Source organism: Schistocerca americana, chromosome X, assembly GCF_021461395.2.
Source record: "Schistocerca americana isolate TAMUIC-IGC-003095 chromosome X, iqSchAmer2.1, whole genome shotgun sequence".
Lineage (NCBI taxonomy): Eukaryota > Metazoa > Arthropoda > Insecta > Orthoptera > Acrididae > Schistocerca > Schistocerca americana.
In genome coordinates this window covers 243,630,130-243,655,529 of record NC_060130.1, presented here as the reverse complement: position 1 = coordinate 243,655,529, position 25,400 = coordinate 243,630,130, and the positions used below count along the sequence as shown (strand labels likewise).

General features: G+C 38.4%; 1 protein-coding gene across 1 annotated transcript in view; it reads right to left on the bottom strand.

Moving 5' to 3' along the window:
- LOC124554821 (protein sickie) overlaps positions 1-25,400 on the bottom strand; it is a 1,236,186-nt gene that overhangs the window by 10,795 nt on the left and 1,199,991 nt on the right. The window contains exons 30-32 of the mRNA XM_047128484.1: positions 2,935-3,173; positions 2,645-2,791; positions 1,016-1,258 (exon numbers count right to left, since the gene is read on the bottom strand). Coding sequence (XP_046984440.1) covers positions 1,016-1,258; positions 2,645-2,791; positions 2,935-3,173 — 629 coding nt within the window. The remainder of the gene's footprint in view (positions 1-1,015; positions 1,259-2,644; positions 2,792-2,934; positions 3,174-25,400) is intronic.

Below are 25,400 nucleotides of genomic sequence, written 5' to 3'. Positions count from 1 at the left end.
CTCAGTCAGTTCTAGGATTTTTACCCATCGCTTTTCATTTCTTTCGCCTCTGGCAATGTTTGTTAACATAAATATCCAAGTTGGACTGTGGTTCAGAATCCACATACAATTAAAGGTCCCCATATATCTGGCTGGGAAAATCAGTTCGAAGGTCAGAAAAAGGCAAAGGCATCATACCATCTCTACAAGGACCATGTCTAATAAAGAACTGTGGGGTTAAAACCAACCTTTGGGTTAATGGCAGCTTCACAATTTTTTTTTATTGATTTTTCACAGAAAAATATTCCTTGCTGGAAAAGAGAGAAGTATGACACAATTTTATATGATAAAAATAGTGTGTGAGGGCAAATATATACTTTCACTATTCAGTTATACTGGGTTAAAATGAAAAATATATTTTAAATAACATAACTTTTTTTCAGGACTTAATTACCTGAACTAACAAAAAGTATGAATAAAACAGATGTCTATCATTGCTGGGATACTCAGTCTGCAGTATTCTCTTGATCACATGTTACTGCTGACAAATATGTCTGCTTGTGTCTGTATATGTGCGGATGGATATATGTGTGTGTGTGTGTGTGGGGGTGGGGGGGGGGGCGCGAGTGTGTACCTGTCCTTTTTTTCCCCCCTAAGGTAAGTCTTTCCGCTCCCGGGACTGGAATGACTCCTTACCCTCTCCTTTAAAACCCACATCCTTTCATCTTTCCCTCTCATTCCCTCTTTCCTGATGAAGCAACCGTGGGTTGCGAAAGCTTGACTTTTGTGTGTGTGTGTGTGTGTGTGTGTGTGTGTGTGTTTGTGTGTCTATCAACATACCAACGCTTTCGTTTGGTAAGTTACATCATCTTTGTGTATGTTTGTGTTTGTTTGTGTGTCTGTCGACCTGCCAGCACTTTCATTTGGTAAGTCACATCATCTTTGCACAATATAAGTACCATCACAATGTCTTTATGTATGTAGATTGCATAATAACCTGCAATTAAGAAATAATTTAATGTTATAATTCACTTACCGAAAATTGTGATGCAGTTGCAAATTTGTTGTGGAGCATGTGGCTTGATTCATTGTTCCAATAATATAAGGGCACTTTGAGTATTTGGCATTCAGAAATCCATTAAAGACTTCACCAAGGGAAGCTGCATGGTGAAGATTATCCAGAATAATAACTGAGGGCAAATCTGAAGCATTACTTTCACACTGCTCAGCAACATTTGCAAGATACTGTCTAAGTTCTTTGCTACTTTTGTGATCAACACTGAAAATAAAAGACATTAGTCATTATACCTGCTGAGCTCATTGCACGCAACACAATAATAAATAGCACATAAAATAACAACTTTTCTTCAGACATTCTAAGGATACAGTTGTAAACAGATACAGCACAGAGGAAACAGTATAAGATTGAAACATTCGTACAATATATTTGAGCTGAGTCAATGAAAAATGGACAAATTAAAGTTTCCACACATCCTGTCCTCTTTGTGTTTTAGTAAATATTTAGAAGACTGAGCGTTTGCCAACTCAATAAAAATCTCAACAGGGCAGTATACAACTACCTAGAGCTACAGACCTATCTCCATTGTGTCAACAATCTTAAAAATAATTAAATTACTTATGTCAATTCAATTACGTCAGTATACTGAAAGACACAACCTTCTGTGTAGCAGGTGCTTTGTTTTTCAACTGAAGCTATTGTGGAAATTTTTGACAAAAAATTTACTGTTTTAAAATATAAGATTGTGTTATTTGTGTTACACGATCTATGTACAGTATAGGACCACAATTGTTTTGACATCTTACAAACAAAACTGAGTTTTATGGGAAATCCCTCTTAGACACAATTTCTTCCTATCTGTATAACAGAATACAGTCTGTTTCAGTCATTAATAAACATACTTTCTTATTAAGAATTAGTACTGTGTTCCATAGAGCTCTATCATCAAACTTCCTCGTTTTCAGTGTGGCGGTCAATCATCTGTGTATTAGAGTCTTTTATGCTGATGATACAACAGTACTTAAACTCACATCACATCATGGCTGTTGATAAGATAATGGAGGGATCACAAGACTCTTCTGACTTAGTTTGCAATCAATTAACTCCTTTGTACTCAAGACAAAAGTGAAAAGCTTCCATTACTTTTATCTAATGATATAGAAATTATAAGTGTCAAATGTTTAGGAATTCATATTTGTTCACAACACAATTGGGAAGAACATGCTACCCAGATCTGTAGCGAGTGAGGTGGCGCAGTGGTTAGCATGCTGGACTTGCGTTCAGGACGACGACAGATCAAACCCATGTCCGGCCATCCTCATTTAGGTTTTCCGTGAGTTCCCCAAATCACTTCAGGGAAATGCTGGGATGGTTCCTTTGAAAGGGGATGGCCAACTTCCTTCCCAATCCTTCCCTAATCCAAAGGAACCGATGATGTTACAGTTTGGTCCCCTCCCTCAAAATCAATCAACCAACCAACCAACCACCCACCCACCCAACAAGTCTGTAAAAAGCACTCATAGGTCTCCCCCATCTAATATGAAAACTGAGATGTGGTTGGTATTTTGCCAAAGTTGAAAGAACATTACTCAGTACAAAAACTTTTTTGAAATACATATATGCAAAATGCTTAATTGTGCAACTTACTTGAAAGTAGCGATAGCTTCTGCTGTGGATTCCTTTCCTTCTTTTAAAACAAGAAACTCGGCAAGCTTATTGGCCAAGTATGATTTTCCAGTGCCACTTGGACCACACAGTATTATCCTTCGGTGTTCCATCAGCAATGATACATATCTGTTGGCAGTTCAGAGACTGAAGCATGTCAACCGAAACAATATAGCTACCTATAATAATTCTGTACAGATGTTTCACTAATGCTTAGAATCAGTGCTTGGCGAATTTCAACATGCTAGCCATAAATTTTGGTGAACATTTACCTTTGTACAATTGACTTTGGAATGAGAGTTTCAAATGCTAATGCATCCACACTTCCAGAATGCACTGCTCCTTTTAGGCAAAGTAAAATATTGTTGTTTGTTCCAACCAGATAACCACATGGCAAAAGCTCAGGAGCTGGACTATCTTTATAGCGTACAACATCTCCAATGTGGTAACTCCACAGTGACTCTGCACTTAAACCCAAGTTGGAAACAGGATCAACACGCAGAACATACTCCTGTAACACAAAATGGTTTAAGTAGTATCACAGTAAAATCCCCTTTTCGTGAATCTCTGGGAGACTCGTATTTTTTCATGAAATAGGGTTTTCCTTAAACAGGAGTTAACCTTGGTTACACCATAGGGATAACCATAATTTAAATTTGATCTTTTTAGATGATATAATTATTCATTAATCACAAACTATAATGTGCTGGAAACTGAAGAGTAGCTTAGTATGAACTCAACAGGTTTTTACTTTTATGTCACATGTAACACCACAACCACCGATTTATATAACGATATAAAGAAATTATATAAAATTAAGGTGCCATCGTTTTTATTCAAATACTGTTTTACTTTACTAATGACACAGGATGAAAATGGTAAGCAAAACTTCTATATTGTCTTTTTTCTATGAAAAATAAACAAATGTTTTTCATTTTTTTTCTTCCAGCATAATGTACTGAGAGGTGTTGTCACTCCAACTGGCTGACTCAGCAATAACCGATGAAATGTAGCTGCCCACAGTATCATATCCTTGCATAGCTATAGCACAATGTTTTGCAGGTGAATTCTCTTTTCCACCACCACCACCACCACCACCACCACCACCACCACCACCACTCCCACCACCCCCTCACAGTCATTACCTCCACCACTATTAATTTTTGTCTTGTTCTTTCACAAGAGAAACACACATCTCACTTACATCCAGCATTGTCTGAATGTGTAACAGTCATGAAATGTTTCACTTGATAAAACATCTACAATGACTTTACTGTGGCGACAAGTGCAACAGGTCCCAACAGCAACCCGCACAACATACACCATGACGTTACTCTGGTAAGTGTAAGGCGGAAATTCAAACCAACCACCTTAGCAGTAGATTAAGAGAGGGTGACGCCAGTAGCTCAGCTCCATGGCATGCGCGCATTCCTGATCAGTGCACGTACACTGAACTATTTCCTACTTCTTCGAAACTAGGTTTGAGCCAATCAAACAGAAGTGAGATGACTATTTAGGCCAGCGTTGTGATGGCAGCTGGCAGTTCCACTACAGCCACAACATCACCTCTTCCACTCTTCACCACCACCATGAAGTGGGACTGGCTGAAAGGGGGCCCGCGGAGAGGAGAGGACTTGGTATACTATTTTGCAAGATCTCCTACACTTGGGAGGTGTCAGACTTAGTGCTAGTATTAAAAAATGAATTTCTGCAGACTTTAAAAAGGGCGCTAACTGTGACTGTTACTTTTTGGAACACAGATTACTTGAGTATTCATTCAGTCAAGAAAGTGTGTATTTTTATTCTTCCGAAGTTAGTTATTGTGTTAATCCCAAATCTGTGGGTTTACTTCTGGTGCTGCAAATAAAACTATTTAATTGTTATACCTGGTGAACATTTCCTGTGATATAAAGGAAGGGATGCACATATCAGACTTGTATTCGGGAGGATGACAGTTCAAATCACTGACTGGCCATCCAGATTTAAATTTTCCACAATTTCTTTAAATAACTAATGGAAATGATGGGATAGATTCTTTGAAACAATCAGGCTGATTTTCATTCATATTCTTCCCTACTCTAAGACTGTGCTTCGTCCGCATTACTGATGATACATTAAACTCTAATCATCTTGGCCTCCTCCTTTACTGAAATTGGTTTAAACTACAAATGGTACTCTAATGAAGCCAGAATTTGCAAAAACGTTCAGTGTGGTCTGTTGAGACACAGCATAGCACGTTAACTGTAGAATGCTGTTTTTCTTTACAAACTTTCTCTCAAGGAATGAAATTCAACCTACACAAGGGCCACTTTTTCGTTTGCTTTCACAGGTAGAATCATGCCCATGTCCAGAAGTGCAGGTGTCTTGTGCAATTAGCACGAAAAACACAACATTAATGTTGTTGATAAATGATGATGTCTTTAGAAGCAGTGGTCATTTACCACTGATAAGAACAATCGAACAATCTTTCTGCACCTGCTCGAATCTTGGCATCTAATCTATTAAGTAATCTTGAAAAAACAATTCTGCAATCAACCAGCCATTACTATTACAGCTCAAGTGTATGGTAATGTTCACATATTCTAAAAAAAATCTAATTATACACATTTCAATTATCAAGATTTTCCATCAATATTATTACATCAAAAATATTAATAATGCTGTTAATTTTTCTTCACTCACTTTGCCTTCATCACATATTTCCTCTTTGACTAGAGGAGATATCTGAGAGAACTGAATTTCAGAAGACCCAAATGCCATTAAAACTGTGGTGTCACCGCTGGACACCACACTTGCTAGGTGGTAGCCTTTAAATCGGCCGCGGTCCGTTAGTATACGTCGGACCCGCGTGTCGCCACTATCAGTGATTGCAGACCGAGCGCCGCCACACGGCAGGTCTAGAGAGACGTCCTAGCACTCGTCCCAGTTGTACAGCCGACTTTGCCAGCAATGGTTCACTGACAAATTACGCTCTCATTTGCCGAGACGATAGTTAGCATAGCCTACAGCTACGTCATTTGCTACGACCTAGCAAGGTGCCATTATCAATTGCTATTTATCTTGTGATGCATGTACCATCAGACCGATGTTCACCAATTATGGATTAAAGTTAAGTATTCCAGAAGCTACGTACTATTTTTGTTACTATAAGACCTTGACCTGTTCCAGACCTCACGCCAGCCTGCGTGAGCTTAATGCGTGCCTTTCGGCTACCTCCTAGTGGCTTGGCTGTCTTGCCAAGTCACAACAAAAACTAAAAGAGTCTGTGGAGTCATATAACAGCCCTGCATCTGCCATAGCAAAGTGTTGTTCTTCCAGTGCTGTGCAGCCTCACTGTGTGTGTGTGTGTGTGTGTGTGTGTGTGTGTGTGTGTGTGTGTGTACGCATGCGCACGCAGTCTGTAATACAGCATGATTTCTCATAATCAATTTCTTCCTGAAGGAATGTTTCACTCATTTCATAGGACCACTTTAGGAGGGGGCAAATCTCTGAATGATGATGCACAAATACTTTTTATTTTCAGAGGATAGGAAGCTTTAGCGTCAGTACCCACAAAGGTGTTTCAACAGACTGCACAAAAAATACTGCATCAAATTGCTTTTCTTTGCAACATGGAAGTTTAAAATTAAGACTGTCTTCAACATCGCACATGGCAATCATCTTCTGCTCAACAATGTATTTTCTTTGTTTAGCGACAAAAAAATCACAGATGCACAATTTGATATTTTGATGAACAGTGTCCGATTATTTTGGTGTATCCACCTTCAGACAGACCAAGAACCAATAGCTTTTTATTTCTTATTTATTTTAAAGAAATTCTATTGAAGGCACAGCCAAATCAGCAATGTCTGCAATGATGAATTTCTCCCTTTTAAAGGTGTGGTTAACCAGCATAACACACCTTTATCGAGGGCACAGTCAAATTGGCAATGTTTGTGGTGATGAATTTCTCCCATTCTGCTTATAGTATTGATCTAAGCATGAAAGAACGATTCATTATCGCAAACACAGATGTAATTCTGCACTCTATCAAGTTGTATTATTGCAGTTACTCAGTTATTCACACGTTTATGTGGTTTATCACATAGGGCCTGAAGATTGGTGCACTGATTAAAAAGGTTTGCTACTGCTAGCCATGATTTTTGCTTAATTCCTCATACTCACATGTTTCAGGAAATAATTCCTACTTTCAAAAGAATTTTTTATTATAATATGGTAAATTAAATGACATGCTTACAATATCAACTGTTGCATCATAACGCAAACTGCATTGTAACAAAAATGTGAAAACTTATTATTGGCGAAGTTTCACATCCAGTAGATACTGGGTGATGTGAAAGAAATTTTACCTTACCAAACAAATGAGAAGTAATGTAAATTTTTGTTTGTTTGCAACCCAGTGAAGTTTCCAGAACAATGCAGCATTCCACGCACAGCAAGAATCACACTTAACGTTTTGTAATTGAATTAAAAAGAATCCTGAAAAGCATTGTGCAAGATATGTTACATAAAAATCATGACTAGCAGTACAAAATCTTCTGACGTCAGAAACAAAACCACTGATTGTGTCACAGGTTTCAACAACCATTTTATAATGGAATTAAATAAAGAGAATCTGTTGTGTCCAAAATAGATGGCAATAACTGTGACATCATATCATGTGACTTATGTCACACATCAAACCCACAGTTAGGCAGCAATTATTACATGAATTCTTATATTCTTATCATGTAAAAAAAAAAAAAAAAATCATCATTTTCATTCAGACCTCTCTTTCTGTATTTAGAACAGGCACTGACAGAAAAAGTCCACCATTTTAGAAGGTTTTCAACACGTCATCTATATTCTGGAAATACATATAGTTTAATGCCCAAACATGAGAGCACAAATGAGCTACAAATGTAAATACTTCACATCATGATAATTATGAGGCTGTTTACGGTGATCCTGTGACAACACGAAGGCTATTGATACATAAACCTCTGCCTCGATGGTCAAATCCAATTGCACACACTAGAATAGAGTATGGAGATATCAATCAAAAAATTACACCCTACTTACAGACTGAGAGGATTTATTTTATATTGCTGTCATTTATCCTACCTTTAGCATGTCCTGTTCAAAAATTGAAGGAAAATTGTGTCCCAAACATGTTAGGAATTTTATAAAAAATGGGTCAAATATGCAAATTTTTCATATTTATTCTCAAATGTGAGCTTTTTTTCCAAATTAAGATTCATTATAAATTAATTTCAGAAATCCAGAATGAATTTTCACTCTGTAGCATGAGTGTGCACCAACATGAAACTTCCTGACAGATTAAAACTGTGTGCCATACCAGGACTTGGACCTGGGACCTTTGCCTTTCATGGGCAAGTGCATTACTGACTGAGCACCCGAGCATGACTCTTGACATGTACTCACAGCTATACTTCCATCAGTACCTCATCTCCCACCTTCCAAATTTCACAGGTCTGCATTACTTGCAACGTTAGCACTCTTGAAAGAAAGGATACTGTGGAGACATAGTCTGGTGGACGTTTCCAGAATGAATTTTCACTCTGCAGCAGAGTGTGTGCTGATATGAAACATCCTTGCAGATTACAACTGTGTGCAGGACTAGGACTCGAACCTGGGACCTTTGCCTTTCATGGAGAAGTGCTCTACTGACTGAGCTACACAGTTTTAATCTGCCAGGAAGTTTCGTATCAGCGCACACTCCGCTTCAGAGTGAAAATTCATTCTGGAAACATCCCCCAGGCTGTGCCTGAGTCATGTCAGCTCAATATACTTTCACCCAGGTCTGCTAGTCTTGCAAGTTATGCAGGAGAACTACCTGTACAACTTTGCTGTTGTGTGGTGCAAAACGTCAGCATAGCATTCTGCAACACAGCGGTCTACTGTAGCATTGGGCTGCATTGGTACACGCTGTGGCATGAAGCAATGTTTCACAGCCAGCTATGTGACAGTGCATGTCACAACACATTTGGTCGGCACTCTACGAAATACTATTTCAAATTATTCCTACCCCCCCCCCCCTCCCCCTCCACCTTCCAACTTAACTGATGTCTTCTTACACCAGTGCTGTACATTCGTCTGGTACAGTCTCCACACCAGTTGTCAGTTGGATGTGCAGCCGACCAGTTACAGCTTCATCGAGTGGCACAGTTGACTAGGCAAGGCCATTTGTCTACAAGCCATTGACTATATCTGACTGTTTTGGGTTCTGAACTGGTACTGACGCGGCAAGGTCCCTCACTGGTTGCTATTGCCAGACATTCCGACACTCCAGCCAGCATTTGAGAGCCTTGGTTTCAATTCTGGGCATATGTAGCCCCACCAGCCACCTCAGGCCATGGGTAGTGTGTGGCAGTCCAGTCATAAGCGCATTCAGCTGCGGAGTAGATACCTCTCTCACATCAGCAGAGCCGCTGTTGCTGCCGGCCACTGTTACACAGACTCAAGATTCTGCTGCCTCAGGGGACTCAGTTGCTGTCACTATCCACAGCTAGCACCCAGACCGCAGATTTGTACCTGCTGTACAAGAAATGTCTAATAATAAAGAATGTTTTATTGAACCAGCAGTCTTAACACCGTATGCTCATTGCAATCCTGGAAGATCTCACACTCACAGAAGTGCCCATCCTGCAATACTGGTGTCAGTGTAGCAGTCAACACAAACACAACACAATTACAAACTGTACCTGCTGCTATTACATGTAGCTATAATTTAATGGCGACCAACTATGGATGTAATACTGACTGTTTCAATCAACTATGTAATACAAAGGTCAAAATAAATGTTGCATATTGCTGAAAGTTAAATGTTTAATGTTGTGATCCAGAAATGCATTAAGATATCAATACAATGGTTTGTTTGTAATGTAATTCTATTGCAAACAGTCCACGTTTCTACCATGAGCGGGCAGTATGTGCAGTCTATGGCAACCATGTCACCTGTAAAAACTGCAGTACTTGTGGTGTCAAGAAAGTTGTGTTACTTCAAGATGGTCTGCACAACAATTATGTATAAACAGAGGTCCTGCAGAGCCATTCTAATGGTGCAGGGAATGAGATACGTGGACACCCCACTGAAAGTCACTTCGAGTCAAACAAGTTTCCAATGACAGGATCAGCTTCAGATTGTCTGCCAGAAAACATCTCATGGCGGCTCCTCTAAATGAAGTTCAGAGAGGGGCTTGTGTTGCATGGGCACAAAACTACTCGTGGACTAGGCAGCAGCCGGACACAATGCTCTTTCCCTATGAGACCTGTATCAGCCTTCAGCCTTACAATTCTGATGATATTTGTGTGTGGAGGCAACGAGGACAGCTTTTATGCCCTAACTGTATCACAGACTGCCACCCTTATGAAGACAGTTCAGTCACGTTTAAGGTGGAATCATGTATAGCTGCAGTACACCCCTCATGCCAATACATGGGCGGATGACTTGTGTTAAAAGTGTCTCCAATAAAGAGGAGGGCCAACTGGTGCAAAAACAATGTGTTATATAAAATGACAGTGAGAAGAAACCGTAGTCTTTGCAGTGGAATTTTTTGTAAGATTTTTGTTTTTGGCTTTTTATTTGTGTCTGTCAGGTAGACTTGTGTTTATCCTTTTTATTTTCGTTTTCTTATGAATGTATGTGACAGAAATAATCAGTTTTGTTTGCTATCATGTCCAGTATCGACAATGAAGCAATACGCAACATTTATTTTGACCACTATATAATGACAGCAATTTCTCAAAAACATTTATAGGCAAATAAATTGAATATCGTACAAGACAGGAGTGTGATAATCTGACATCACAAAGATGAAAAACTCCATGTTGGTCAAGTGATTCTTTCTGGTATATACAGGGTGAGGTAGCTAAGTCATAACACCCCTTGTATCTCCCCAACTGTAATAGATACAAAGATGCCGTTTGGACAGAGAATTGCAGGGACAGAGGCTACTTGAATACATCACATTTCATGTTTGTGCTATTTTTTATTACACAGATATGAAACCATCTTTGTTTTTTTAGCATAACATGATGGGTGTAAAAAGACAGTTTCAAATATGTGTATATCATAATATATAGGCGAATAGTTTTCGAGACACAGATATGTTCTTGTACTGTGTTCGTCCTTCGAAGCGGCGTTGTCCAATGCAACCTTTTCTGTTGTGTAGAGTACACAGTAAATGTCGCGAGTCCCTCCTTACACAGACATGCCCATTTGCCCAACAATACTGCGATATTTTGTGTAAAAATTAACAGATGATGTCATAATTTTTAACATTTTTATGCAGCGACAGCAACTGATATTGTTTATATAAGAATATACAGCCTACAGTTGCAGCTTAACTTTATCGTTTACCTAGGTTTCAACGTTAGTAATAACGTCTTCTTCAGAACCTGCAACAAGTTAATATTATAATGCGCTAGTAAATTATATTAGATATGGTCATGCTACAGGCTGCAACGTATAGTACTTACGTAAATTATTATTTAAATGTTTGCCTAAAACAGGCCATGTCCTAAGTCAACTTCATAAAACTTGATGCATAACCATAAGGTTTTGTCACTTCTATTAAACCAACTGTAGAAATTCACTTTAAGCCCGTTATATGGGCCTTGTCGTGTGACTAGAGACTGCAGACCGCGAGGGCTTCGCTTTTGCTATGAATTAATTTTATATTTTACTATTGTAAGTTAATCACAGTATCCAGCATGACTACGTTTTACACTCTACTACAGAGCTTTCTAAACTGACCAACAAATCTCATATGAACATCTGTAGGAAAGGATCTATTATTACAGAAACTATGAGGTCACATGCATTATGAATTATTGTAAACCTAGTATAGGTTGGAAGCCTTCGAAGTATGCCCTATTTTTTAGATACAGTTGATCATTCAGTAAATAGCTTCCATCTGTAATTAATTCATAGCAAAAAGGTTATCTGACGCGTGCGTAATAAGAGTTTGACTCTATACGTCTCGTGCATGTGCGCGGCCCTCTGTGAGGCAGACCGCGAAGCCCTCGCAGTCTGCAGTCTCTATTCACACGACGAGGCCCATACAATGGGCTTAAAGTGAATTTCTACAGTTGGTTTAATAGAAGTGACAAAACCTTATGGTTATGCATCAAGTGTTATGAAATTGACTTAGGACATGGCCTGTTTTAGGCAAACATTTAAATAATAATTTATGTAAGTACTATACATTGCATCCTGTAGGATGACCATATCTAATATAATTTACTAGCGCATTATAATATTAACTTGTTGCAGGTTCTGAAGACGACGTTATTACTAACATTGAAACCTAGGTAAACGATAAAGTTAACCTGCAACTGTAGGCTGTGTATTCTTATATAAACAGATGATGTCACACAAATATTATTCAGTTATTTGACAACTGCGATACCAAAATAGTAGACAACATAATGTATTGGTTCAAATGGCTCTAAGCACTATGGGACTTAACATCTGAGGTCATCAGTCCCCTAGAACTTAGAACTACTTAAACCTAACAAACCTAAGGACATCACACACATCCATGCCCAAGGCAGGATTCAAACCTGCAACCGTAGCGGTCGCGTGGTTCCAGACTGAAGCGCCTAGAACCGCTCGGCCACTCCGGCCGGCACATAATGTATTAAAATGCTACAAGATGTTAATACATTTTAAGTAACAGAAATACAAATGTAAATGAGGAGGCCCTTACTGGTAACTATTATTTTGTACGTATTTGGTTTTTATTTGAAAATATTTACTATTGATCACAATATGGAGCAAATACACACAAAGATGCAAAATACATACTGTACATGATACAAAACTTCTCTGAAGCATGTGCTCAAAATGATTCCCCTCTGCTCCAATGCACATTTTTAGTCACTGTTCGAATGATTTATGAACGGCTGCGAGGGTGTCATGTGAGACATCAGCACACGCTTCGATGATACGTTGCTTCATATCGTCTGGTGTAGTTGGTATTTGGGCATACACTTTATGTTTGATTGCTCGCCACAGAAAAAAATGAAGAGGGGTCAAATTAGTCCAGTCAAATAGTAGATATACCTTGCAAAAGGTGCGGTAGAAGAGCTTAGTTTTTCAACTCGTTCATATGGTTGGAAAGATTAGAAAACCGAGTTTTGCCAACAAAATTTCGCTTGGGAAAACTTCCTGCAGTTAAAAAACTTTGAAAATTTCGGACTTTTTTCAGTTTTTTCAAAATATCTCAGTTTCATTTTCTCCTATCATTTTAACGTCTATTTTCTTTTTTAAAGAGCACAAAATTCTCTACAAATTTGATTCTTGCCATTTTTTTCTACTCCCAATATCTAAGGTGCTACAGCGCGTCAAAAAATACCAATTTTTCAAATTTCGAGCAAAAAATAGTTGGTGACAATTTCCACGATGTAAAGTTCCGTAGAAAAGATAAAGTTGTGACTCTCCTTTCTGCGTTCAATGCTGTAAAAGCTGGGAGCATTAAAATTACTCCTGTTGATCCTTTAACTCTTTTCCAAAGGATTTGTTTAATGAAACAAAGTGAAGAAGAGTTACAAGCCTTTCTGAAATATGATACTGGGAGTATAAAAAAATTGTAAGAACCAAATTTGTAGACAATTTTGTGCTCTTTAAAAAAGAAAATAGACATCAAAGTGATAGGAGCAAATGAAACTGAGATATTTTGAAAAAACCGAAAAAAGTCCGAAATTTTCAAAGTTTTTTGACTGCAGAAAGTTTTCCCAAGAGAAATTTTGTTGGAAAAACTTGGTTTTCTAACCTTTCCAACAATATGAACGAGTTAAAAAAAAATAAAATCTTCTACCCCACCTTTTGCAAGGTACAGGCTTTTTTTCTGACAGTTTCACTGAACTAAAATCAGGAGACCGGGCTGGCCACTTCTCTTCAGCACATCGTCCTACCCAACAATCCGGGAGCTCTGTAGCCACATGGGAAGAGCGAGCAGGACAGCCATCACGTTGGAACCACATGCACTGACGCGTAGTTACTGGTACCTCTTCCAGCAAAATGGGCAGAATGTTTCACAGGAACTCTGCATAGTTATTGCCATTTAGTATACCCAGAATGATGTACGGCCCCACAATGCCATTTCCGATGATGCCGTACCACACGTTAACACTCCACAGTTGCTGATGCTGTACCTGTCGAAGCCAATGAGGGTTTTCTATTCATCAATATTGCGTATCATGCAAATTCACATTACCGTGGTTGGTGAAAGTCACTTCATCAGTAAAAAGCACCGGTTGAAAAAATGTTGGATTATCTTGTAAGCGCTGCAAAGCAAACCGGCAAAATTCCTGGCGCCGCTCGAAATCCCCACCGGAGAGTGCTTGATGTAATGAGAGGTGAAATGAGTGAAATCTATGCCATTGCAATGTGCAAAGAACACTTCTCTGACTTATACCTCATTCCGAGGCGATACATTGCGACAAAACAGTAGGGTCGTTATGTGCCAGCGCTAGAACACCCTCTTCATGTACCTCGCCAATTGCAGTTTTCTGTTTTGCCCTCTGCATGGCGTTCCATGATCCCGATTCAAGTGGTTTCTTGCAAATATGTGTAAGAAGCTGGCACGTAGGACGCTCACAATCAGGATACAGCTCTCCATATTGCTTTATTGCTCTAAAAGCATTTCTTCTGCTTTCACCATACACTATAAGCATACCTAAGTTTTCTTCGTTGGTGTACATATCTGCTCCATGAAACTGTGACAGAAATGCAATGTCTCATTAGCCCAGCAGCACATTTATATCCTTCTCTCCAGCTACCTCATGCATCATCTTGCGGCATTATCGAGATGCAGGAAGAAAACACCTCCCCTGAAAGTTCCTCAGTGGTCAACAGGAAAGGTCACATTGGACAACGCCGCTTCGAAGAATGAATACAATACAGGAACATATCTGGGTCTCAAAAACTATTCGCCTAAATATTATGATATACACATATTTGAAACAGTCTTTTTAAGCCTATCATGTTATGCTAAAATTAACATAGGGTTCCATATAAAAAAAAGATGACCTCATATCTGTAATAAAAAATAGCACAAACATGAAATGTGATGTATTCAAGTAGCCCTGTCCCTGCAATTCACTGTCCAAACTGCATCTTTGTATCTATTACTTTTGGGGAGATACAAGGGGTGTTATGACTTAGCTGCTTCACCCTGTACAATGCTTAAAAAGTTTGTAGTATCTAGCATGACACATCTTGCCCACCGGTGGAATTACAATCACAATGAGGAATCAAAAAAAGTGTATGAGGAGATAAATTCAAAAGTTTGTGATAGAAGGTAAGAGTAGTCCAGCATATGTACGACATCACATACATCTGGAAAAGCTAACAAATATAGAGACAGCTCTGTGTCAATCACTATTACTATGAACCCTGATCTGAAAGTAAGTGGGTCATGTGGGGAGGGAGATTGAAGAAAAAAGTGGTGTGGTCAGATAAAAATTAACAAATCACCTGGTTTGAGCAAAAAGTTAAAAGCATGATGCTGAGAGACTTAAAGTATTGACGATTAACTAAGTCTCGAATGCAATGGAGAAGAAGAGCCCACAATAATTCCAGAAAGCTCTCTCAGTAGATTTGCAACACATTTATTTATCTATTTTCCTTGAGATATTTGTGGATGGTGGAGGTACTGCACAGTTACAGCTTTCCCATGTTTCTTTAAGAGCACTTACACGGACAAGGAACTTTTTGTTGACAGTTAAGCACCAGAGATGAACACTACTTATTTATTTAACTACTGTTATATCAATGATAAGGCAGTTACAGTGGAAGTTAATCTGAGTACCAGCCAAACAATTAATCAACACTACTGGAGAGATCACTTTGGTTATAACTTGTATTAATCTATGCAAATAGCAGAAAACCTTAAACAGTATTATTGAATCGAAATTTTGATCCAACTCATCTCATAATATACAAGCAAAATATCAAACCATTATGATGTTGCAATTGTGTAGGAGCTAGAGGTTACAATTAACATAATTATATGTTTGAAACTTGAAAAAGCAGGCATGTAAAAGATGCCCCTCTGGCATGATGCAGCATGACAGTTTTAAAATAAAATTAAAAAAAAATTATCAAGTGTCACTATCAGTTTACTGCAGTAAAATTCTGTGATTCCAGTAGAAGTTTTATATCAAGAATAAAATTGGTATTCTGAGTGGACATGTGGTTCTACTTCTACTTTCCTTCAGAAGCATGTAAAACAGAAAGCTATAATACTGATGACTCATTAAGAGTTGTACAGAAACTGAGAATAGATATTTTGTTAACTGAAATGGATCATTCATGAGCTTTTTGCATATCATGTATTGTATGTCATTTGGTATAAACAGGAATAGCCCCCACTACAGATTTTAATTGTAACATCTGCCACATTAGTACAAGGTCAACACCACCTAAAAGTGCCGCAGATGAAGAGAATGAAACAATGTTTGATGATAGAAATGAAATTATTCTGATAGTTCAGGAAGACATAGATTTAATTCTGATGGGAGACTGGAATTTGACTGTAGGAAAAGAAAGAGAAAAAAAAAATAGTGGGAGAACATAAACTGGGGGAAAGGAATGAAAGAAGAAGCCACCTGGGAACAATTTAATCATGTGGTTTAAGGATAATGAAAGTACACTGTACACATGAAAGAGACCTGCAGACAACTTAATGTTTCAGTTAGATTATATTAAAGTAAGACAAATTTCAGACTGCAAAAAATTTCCAGGGTTAGATGTTGACTCTGACCATAATTTACTGGCTACAGCCTACAGATTAAAACTGAAGAAATTGCAGAAAGGCAGTAAAACAAACAGATGAGAGCTGAATCAATTGAAAGAACCAATGGTTGGGTCTGTAAAAACAAGCATGACTAGGGGAAAGATAGATACCACCTATAGGAAAAATAAGATACCTTTGGAGAAAAGAGAAGCGGCTTTATGAACAACATCAAGAGCTCAGAGGGCAAGCCAGTACTAAGCAAAGAAGGGAAAACTGAAATGTGAAAAAATTACATAGATGGTGAGAAGCAAACTTGAGGACAATCTTATAGAAAGAGAAGATCAAGAAGGTGAAGATCAGACAGGACATAAGATACTACAAGAAGAGTTTGACAGGGAATTGAAAGGTGTACATGGAAACAAGACCGATGGAAAAGATGACATTCACTCTGAATTACTGAGACCCTTGTGAGAGCCAACCAGGACAAAATTATTCCAACTGGTATGCACAACATATGAGACAGGGGAAATATCATCAGGCTTCAAGAAGAATGTAACAATTCCAGCTCCAAAAAAATGCACATGTTGACAGGTGTTAATATTACTGAACTGTCAGATTAATGAATTATTTATGGAAGAATAGAAAAACTGGTAGAGGCCACCCTTGAGGAAGATCACTTTGGATTCTCGAGGAAGACCAGTTTGGTTTCGCTAGAAATGTAGAAACACATGATGTGATAATGATCCTACAATTTATCTTAGTAGATCGGTTGAAGAAATTCAAACCCATTTTTATAGCATTTGTAGATTTAGAAGGGGCTTTTGACAACGTTGACTGCACTACACTTCAAAATTCTAAGATTCCTGGAATAAAATACAAGGAGCAAAAAGTTACTCACAACTTAAATAGAAACCATACTGCAGCTATGAGTGTCAAAGGACATGGAAGGGAGGCAGTAGTTGAGAAGGTAGTGAGACACGGTCATAGCCTAGCCTGTTGTTATTCACTCTGTACACTGATCGAGCTGGGAAGGAAACCAAGGGAAATTTGGAAAGGAATTATAGTACAGGGAGAAGAAATACAAATTCTGCAGTTCACTAATGACATTTTAATTCAGTCAGAGATGGTAAAGGACTTGGAAACGCAGTTCGACAGAATGGGAGAGATCTGATATAACTAAGTTTTCCTTGAGACAGATGAGTCTCAACTTTATCTATGATAATGATGGAAGCTGAAGAAATGAATTAAAATTTGTGCCACAGCTGGGACTTGAACCCGGGTCTCCTGTTTACTGGGCAGACGTGTTAGCCATTACACTTCTGTACCAGTCAGGTAATGCAGCTGCATGGACTATCCTGCCCTCCCTAACACTGGAGAGCCTTGGCAACAACAACAATTTAAGAAGGGGAAAACTGGCTGAAAGTGTAAGTTGAGGTTTGTGTTAGGGACGGCATTGGACTAGGGAAGCTGTGTTACCTACACTGCTACAGTGGTGTAATGGCTAACACATCTGCCCAGTACGCAAGAGATCGGGTTCAAGTCTTGGCGGTGGCACAAATTTTAATTCATTTCTTGAGCTTAATTAAATCAGGCAATGCTGAGGTAATTGGATTACAATGTGATGCATTGGAAGTAGTAGATGACTTTTGCTAATTGGACATAAAAATGATGGTAATGAAGTAAAGATGACCTGCAGCCTAACGGTGGAAAGAAAAGCATTTCTGAAGAAGAGCAATTTGTTAAAATCAAATAGAATTTGTCTTAAGTGCATAGTTGGATGATAGTGACTCGTGGATGATAAACAGTTTAGACAAGAAGAGAATACAAACTTCTAAAACATAGTGCTACAGAAAAATGGTGAAGATTAGATGGAAAGATCAAGAAATTAATGAGGAAGTACGGAACTGAATTGGGGAGAAAGGAAATTTGTGGCACAACTCGACAAAAAGAAGGGAACTATCGATAGGACATATAGGGAGGTACCAAAGAACTGTCAATTTAGTAATGGACACCAAGGCTTAAATATAGTAAACAGATTCAAACTGATGTAGCTTACAGTAGTTATGCAGACATGAAGATACTGGCAAAGGTTAGACTAGTGCGAAGCGCTGCATCAACCACTCTTTCAATTGAAGACGACAACGATAACAACAAAAACAACACAATTTCAAGTATTTTATAACCAGACTGTTTCATCTAAGAAGCCCTGTTAATTTTGGTGAGCTGTGACAAATGACAGGTGCTTAATCACAAATCTGGTGCTACTCTATTTATTTACCTTTCATTTCAGACACAAACAAATATTTAACAGTTCAAAAGCAACACGGAACGTGTGGCAAATATGGTACACATCTGTTGTAAAATCAATGGCACATATGTTGGTTTTGATGATTAATTCATTTTCATGGCATATACGCAGACAAGGAAAAACAATTCCCAGATTTTCCTGTTACAAATACGCTTTCTCCCAGATGAAAATACACTTTTTCCATGTTAAATGACAGTAGACTTTCCCTCAGAATTGTAAAACTTATCAATCCTTTGAAGGGTTAAAGTTTTATGCACCAGCTTGAACTTCCTGGCACATTAGTAAACGAACGTGAGAGAAAAAAAAAAAAAGATATTTGATGTGTAGCAACAAGTATGCTGCGTATTTTCATATTAAAAAGAATAAATTTGAATTTCACCGAACACGGAATGTTAGTTTCCAAAGCGTTGAAATGGAGATTGTGATGTGCTTTTGTAGGTCAATCATAGTGCACGTCATGTGAACTCACCAGCCAATGAAAGCAGATATTCAGAGCATAGAAAATGTGATGTAATCAATCAACAACAACCTCACTGTTAAGTATTGTGAACACACAAGTAGGAAAAGTTAATGGTTTAAATTAATATACAAGTGTCGCTACAAGAAAAGCTACACATTACATATAATACTGGTCTCAAAGATCAATAAGCCACCAGAAAAGCTAAGCTTTCATGTATAAATCGGTCTTTTTTATGTGTGTTACACTTTAAGATACATCACACAAATGTGCCAGTAAAATTTTAAATAATGACATAAATGTCTGCTCTTCTGGGCTCGAAATTCTTCAAGTGGCTGGTCCTCAAAGTGTTGAGTTTTAAATGAGGCTCAAACACACTGTGATTTCAGAAATTTATCACACATTCTCATACACAACGTAATTCACCTCGTGTAAAAGGAAATTTACATTGAAAGCGACACTTTTCAAACCACCATTCGCAATATTTTCTCGCGAGCTATTAGAAACATGCCAGAAGGTGAGAACATATGCTTGAAATCCAGCAAACAATTGAAACCAGCCAATAGTCTGGAATAAAACACTTTGCTTCAATTGACTGCCTCAGCAGAAAAGATTAATAACAGCCAAATTTCTTTAGCAAACCAATGAAAATAACTTCATCGTTCTGCAAGGCAATTAAAGCTTGGATATCAAAAACTTGGACATAAAATAAAACGAAAAAACTGAAACTAATAATTATTTTAGCCTTCCATAATTATGTGAATTTATTTTAATTCAATTGCTGGCTCCCGACCACAGAAATCCGTTTTGTTTTCATTTGATGTGAGAGCTAACAGCAAAATCACTAAATGTAAACAGTGCATGCCAGAAAAGTTTTTCCCAGTAGCACTTGACTAATTGCTGTAGCCGATACAGCCAACAGCCACACTTCAAGTAGCCAGAAGTGGGAGAATGTACTGCTCATACATGACTCCACCAGGCAGGCGCATGAGCCCGATGACAACTATTCTAACAAAGTTAATTTAAACAGTTGTGATGTCACGCTCATCACAAGCAGTTTGTTGTTATGAAGTATTGCAAAGCCTTTCATCATAATGCCTTTAACACATTCTGCTGTTGGCAGACACTTGTATGTGCAGAGTATTTTGTTGAAAATGACGCATTTCTTTGGCAACAAAGAATAACTTTATTTTTTTTCTCTTATTTACGTTTTATTCCTGCAGTATAATTCTGCAGTAGTGGGATACAGTAATATTCTTTCTTAGACTATCAGTTCTTAGCAATCAAAATTCCAAAAATTTAACTGAAAACTAAAACACTGAAAAATTCCCGGAATTTTACAAAATTCCTGGGTTTTTCAAGGATTTCCCAGTTGTCCCGGGGTGTATACACCCTGATTCTCATCATATAATTGATTTCCCTTTTCCTAACAGTTATATTTTTCTGTCTTTAACAGAAGGATGGCAACAAAGTTTCTTTATATTTTATTCAAATGCATCAAGCATACTAAAGCAGAACAGAACTTATAAAATTTCTGAGAGACAGGAAAAACAATTGTCCATGGCATCGAATAAAAAGAAAGATTTGTCACAGTGGCATTTCACTACATAAATATTTAGAATGTATCTATGTAGAATTTTCATTTTGACCAAAATTTCTCAAAGTGCTAACCTACTCCCTTCTGTGTACATTTTGCTTCTTTTTGCCTACTAATCTACTATTTCAGAAATCAGTTACATTGGACTGCTTGGTTTCTGAACAACTCCAGTGATATTTAACACCATTTTTACCCAGATGTAAGACAACCCTGACTATAAAACCACAACAACCCCCCCCCCCCCCTTTTTTTACAAAGCTTCTTTGAGGAAATTTTATTTTTAATTTATTCTGACCAACCAAAATTACAAACTGTTTCATAGATATAAAGTAACATCCTAAAAATTTAACATTATATCTACTCTAAATCGATGTCATTTATCGATTGTCTACACTTTGAGGATACATGTAAAAATAAAATAAACCGAGAGAAATGGTTTGCATTAATTTTTATCTTCACTTTCTTCTTTGCTTACTATCTAATACCTATGCTATTACTACAGCTAATCTCCATCCCACCAACACCACCACCACCATCACTAGTATCATTATCTGGGATCATACACTGTAGAGCCACAGAGACTGGTACACCTGCATAATATCGTGTAGGGCCCCCATGAGCATGCAGAAGTGCCACAACATGCCGTGGCATGGACTCGACTAATGTCTGAAGGAGTGCTGGAGGGAACGAACACCATGAATCCTGCAATGCTGTCCATAAACCTGTAAGAGTTTACAGCCAGTACAACGAGGTGGAGATCTCTTCTGAACAGCAAGTTGCGGCATCCCAGATGTGTTCAATAATGTTAATGTCTGGTGAGTTTGGCGGCCAGCAGAAGTGTTTAAACTCAGAGAAGTGTTCCTGGAGCCATTCCATAGCAATTTTGGACATGTGGGGTGTCCCACTGCCACACTGGAATTGCCCAAGTGCGTCGGAATGCATAATGGACATGAATGGATGCAGGTGATCAGACATGATGCTTATGAATGTCTCACCTGTCAAGAGTCATATCTAGACATATCAGGGGTCCCATATCACTTCAACTGTACATGCCCTATACCATTACAGAGCCTCCACCACCTCTAACAGGCCCCTGCTGACATGCAGGATTCCGAGGTTGTCTCCATACCCGTACACGTAGATCCACTTGATACAATTTGAAACAAGACTCGTCCGACCAGGCAACATGTTTCCAGTCATCAACAGCCAAATGTCAGCGTTGACAGGCCCAGGCGGGGCATAAGGTTTTGTGTCATGTAGTCATCAATGGTACATGAGTGCGCCTTCGGCTCCAAAAGCCCATATCAATGATATTTTGTTGAATGGTTCACACGCTGACACTTGTTGATGGCCCAGAACTGAAATGTGCAGCAATTTGCAAGAGAGTTTAACTTCTGTCATACTGAATGATTCTCTTCAGTCGTCACTGGTCCCGTTCTTCCAGGATCTTTTTCCGGCCACAGTCATGACAGAGATTTTATGTTTTACTAGATTCCTGATATTCACAGTACATTCATGAAATGGCTGTATCGGAAAATCCCCACTTCATCGCAACCCCGGAGATGCTGTGTCCCATCACTCGTGCGCCAACTATCATGTTCTACCTCCCTTCAATCTTGATAACTTGCCACTGTAGCAGCAATAACTGATCTAATAATTGCACCAGACACTTGTTGTCTTATAGGGTAGAGGGAGGGATGTTTTCCGTATTTGCCTTTCTATTGCAACAGATCTGTCAGCACTCACTGCCATCCGTTGGCGATCATGAGAAAAACTGATTCAAAGCATGCCCATTCTATGTTGCCATCTGGTGGTAGCACAGAAAATTACATATTATCCTCACAATCAGTAGTGGAACACATTTCATGAGAAGACTGACACTGAGACAGGGGACATTTTTACCATCTCCAACATTTGAGATCCGTTTTCGCTACTGTAAGTATAAATAAATTATTATTTTGACTGCTAAAGTGTACAAATATGTGCTGCGAGTGAAACAAAAAAGAATTAATTGTAGATTACTTAACAATGCTGTGATATATTATTGTATAATAAAGTGTGCTTCTGGAGGGAATTTCGCCATTAGTATGGCGAATTTCCCTCCCGTTCTTGACTGACACCATACATCGACATTTATTAGACTAGACTCGTGAACAATACAAGAGATCATTGTAGAAGAGCTACCTTACGTAATATTTTGAGAATTTTTCCTTTAATTGACCACTTAATTAATGTTTATTAATATTCATCAATTTTAATGTTGACAATAATTTTGAGGGAAATTAGAAGCTGATGCACATTTCATATTCTGTTACCCTGTTTAAAACTAGCTAAACTGGCGTTCTCTATTGACTTTCCAGGCAATATGGTTAGACAATCGAAGGGTCTGTACGGTAAATGGAAAGAAGAGGATTTAAAAAGTGCTGTTACAGCTGTTCGCAATGGACAATCTGTGTATGCTGCCGCTAAAGTGTATGGGATTCCGAGGAAAACTCTTGAAGGCCACGTAAAACGTGCTGGTAGCAGATCATCAAGAAAGATGTTCGGCAGGTCACCAACTCTTTGAACTTGTTACCCACATCATCAGACTCCAGTCTGTGGGATTTGGGATTACAAAAGAAAAACTACAGATGATGGTATTTGAATATTGTGCAAAGAGAAATATCCCAAACATGTTTAGAAATGACCGTGCAGGGAAATTTTGGTTTCAAGGATTTCATGCATGCAAACCTGAAATAGTTTTCAGAAAAAGAGAAAGTTTGAGTTACGGAAGATTGGTGCGTTTTAACGCTGAAAGAGTATCCCAGTTTTATAATCTTCTGGGAAAAGTTTATGATGCCATGAATCTTTCATCTACCCCACAGCCGATCTACAATGTGGATGAAACAGGATTGCAACTCACTCTTAATCCACAGGAAAAAATTTTAGCTTTGAAAGGTTCAAAGAGTATTCACGTGGCAACACATGGGGAAAAGGGCAAAACTGTGACAGTTTTGGCTTGTGTCAATGCCACTGGAACAAATATCATCTCCCCCATGATTCTATACAAGGGAAAGAACAGGAAGGATATTTGGGGTGATGGGTTGCCACCAGGCTCCATATTTGAAATGACACCTAAAGGGTACATCACTATCGATTCATTCTGCAGATTCGTGGAACATTTTAAGCACCACAGAGTGCCAGAAAAAGCACTGCTCACTGTGGGTGGACACAAAAGCCTTTTGGACGAAGCAGTCTTGAATATAGCGGAAAGATCCAATGTCGAAATTCTCTGTCTGCCTGCTCATTGCTCTCATGAGCTGCAACTCCTGGATAACAGTTTATTCCAAGCACTCAAAGTTTATTGGAACAAAGCTGTAGAGAACTTTAAGACGGCAATACCCTGGATGCCCTGTGTCAAAGATCTGTTTTCCTACAATATTTACAGAGGCTTGGTTGAAGAAGCAGTCCCAAGCAATGCTATTTCTGGTTTTAAGGCAACCAGGATTCACCCTTTTAATCTGGAAGCCATACTAAAGGAAGCTTTTGCACCAAGCACTGTCTCAGATAATCCAGTTCCTCTTGAACAGGGTTCTGGAAGCGCATCTCAAAATGACCTGGAGAGCAACGACATTCACAATGTTTCTTTTCATGACCTGATGTCAACACCTGATATCCAGAGGAAAAGGATAACAAATTCGATGAATTCGTCGGCAGTTTTGATCACTCGGAAGCTCTTCTCTTCCAACAAAGACGGAAATAATTCCATGATGAACACAGATAGCAGTAGGAATGAACAAGTAAGGACGTCAGAACCTGTTCGAAGAAAAAGTAGACACAGTACAAACAAAGAGCTGCAGCCTGAGTGCAGTGGAGTAACACTGAATCCAAAGAAACGTAAATGTGCCACATCTTCTACTTGAAAAGACTGTGGAGAAGATTACTACCATCCAAGAGCAAGGCAAGTGGAGTGGTACCAGTGTGCAAGTTGCCAGAACTGGTTTCACGAAGACTGTGACAATCAGTCTGTGAAGAAGTGTGGCTTGTGTACTGTTTGCAATGACTTGGACTCTGATACAGATTAAAGTGCACAGAAATGTCACAAAAATTATCTAAAATTATATTTGTATGTCCTGTAGAATTTTCAAGTGTCTGTTATAAACAGCAGTATTTAAAGTAAACAAAATTTGATTTCAGGCGTAATTCCCTCCCTGGGAGGAAAGTTCGCCAGTTGGCTACACTGTATGGAAAAAATTTCCTATCATTTAAGACGTCACTTTCAATAGTTAATGGAGTTTTTATTTCATATATAGAAATAAACTTATCATATTAAAAAATATTTCATTATGTTTTCACGAATGAAAACAATTTAAAATATTGTTTTGTAAATTGGTGGCGAACATCCCTCCCTGTACCCTATAGGCATTGCCGACCACAGCACTGTGTTCTGCCTGTTTACATATGTCTGTATTTGAATATGCATACCTATACCAGTGTCTTTGGCACTTCAGAGCAGTTTCTTTGTCATGATTTCTGAGGTGATGGTAAGGGTACGGCCTCATAGGACAGCTGAAATTTATAGTCTAAATTGTCACAAATATTTGACTGTTTCTTTCAAAAATGTCGCAATGTATGGTTTTCACAAATATTTC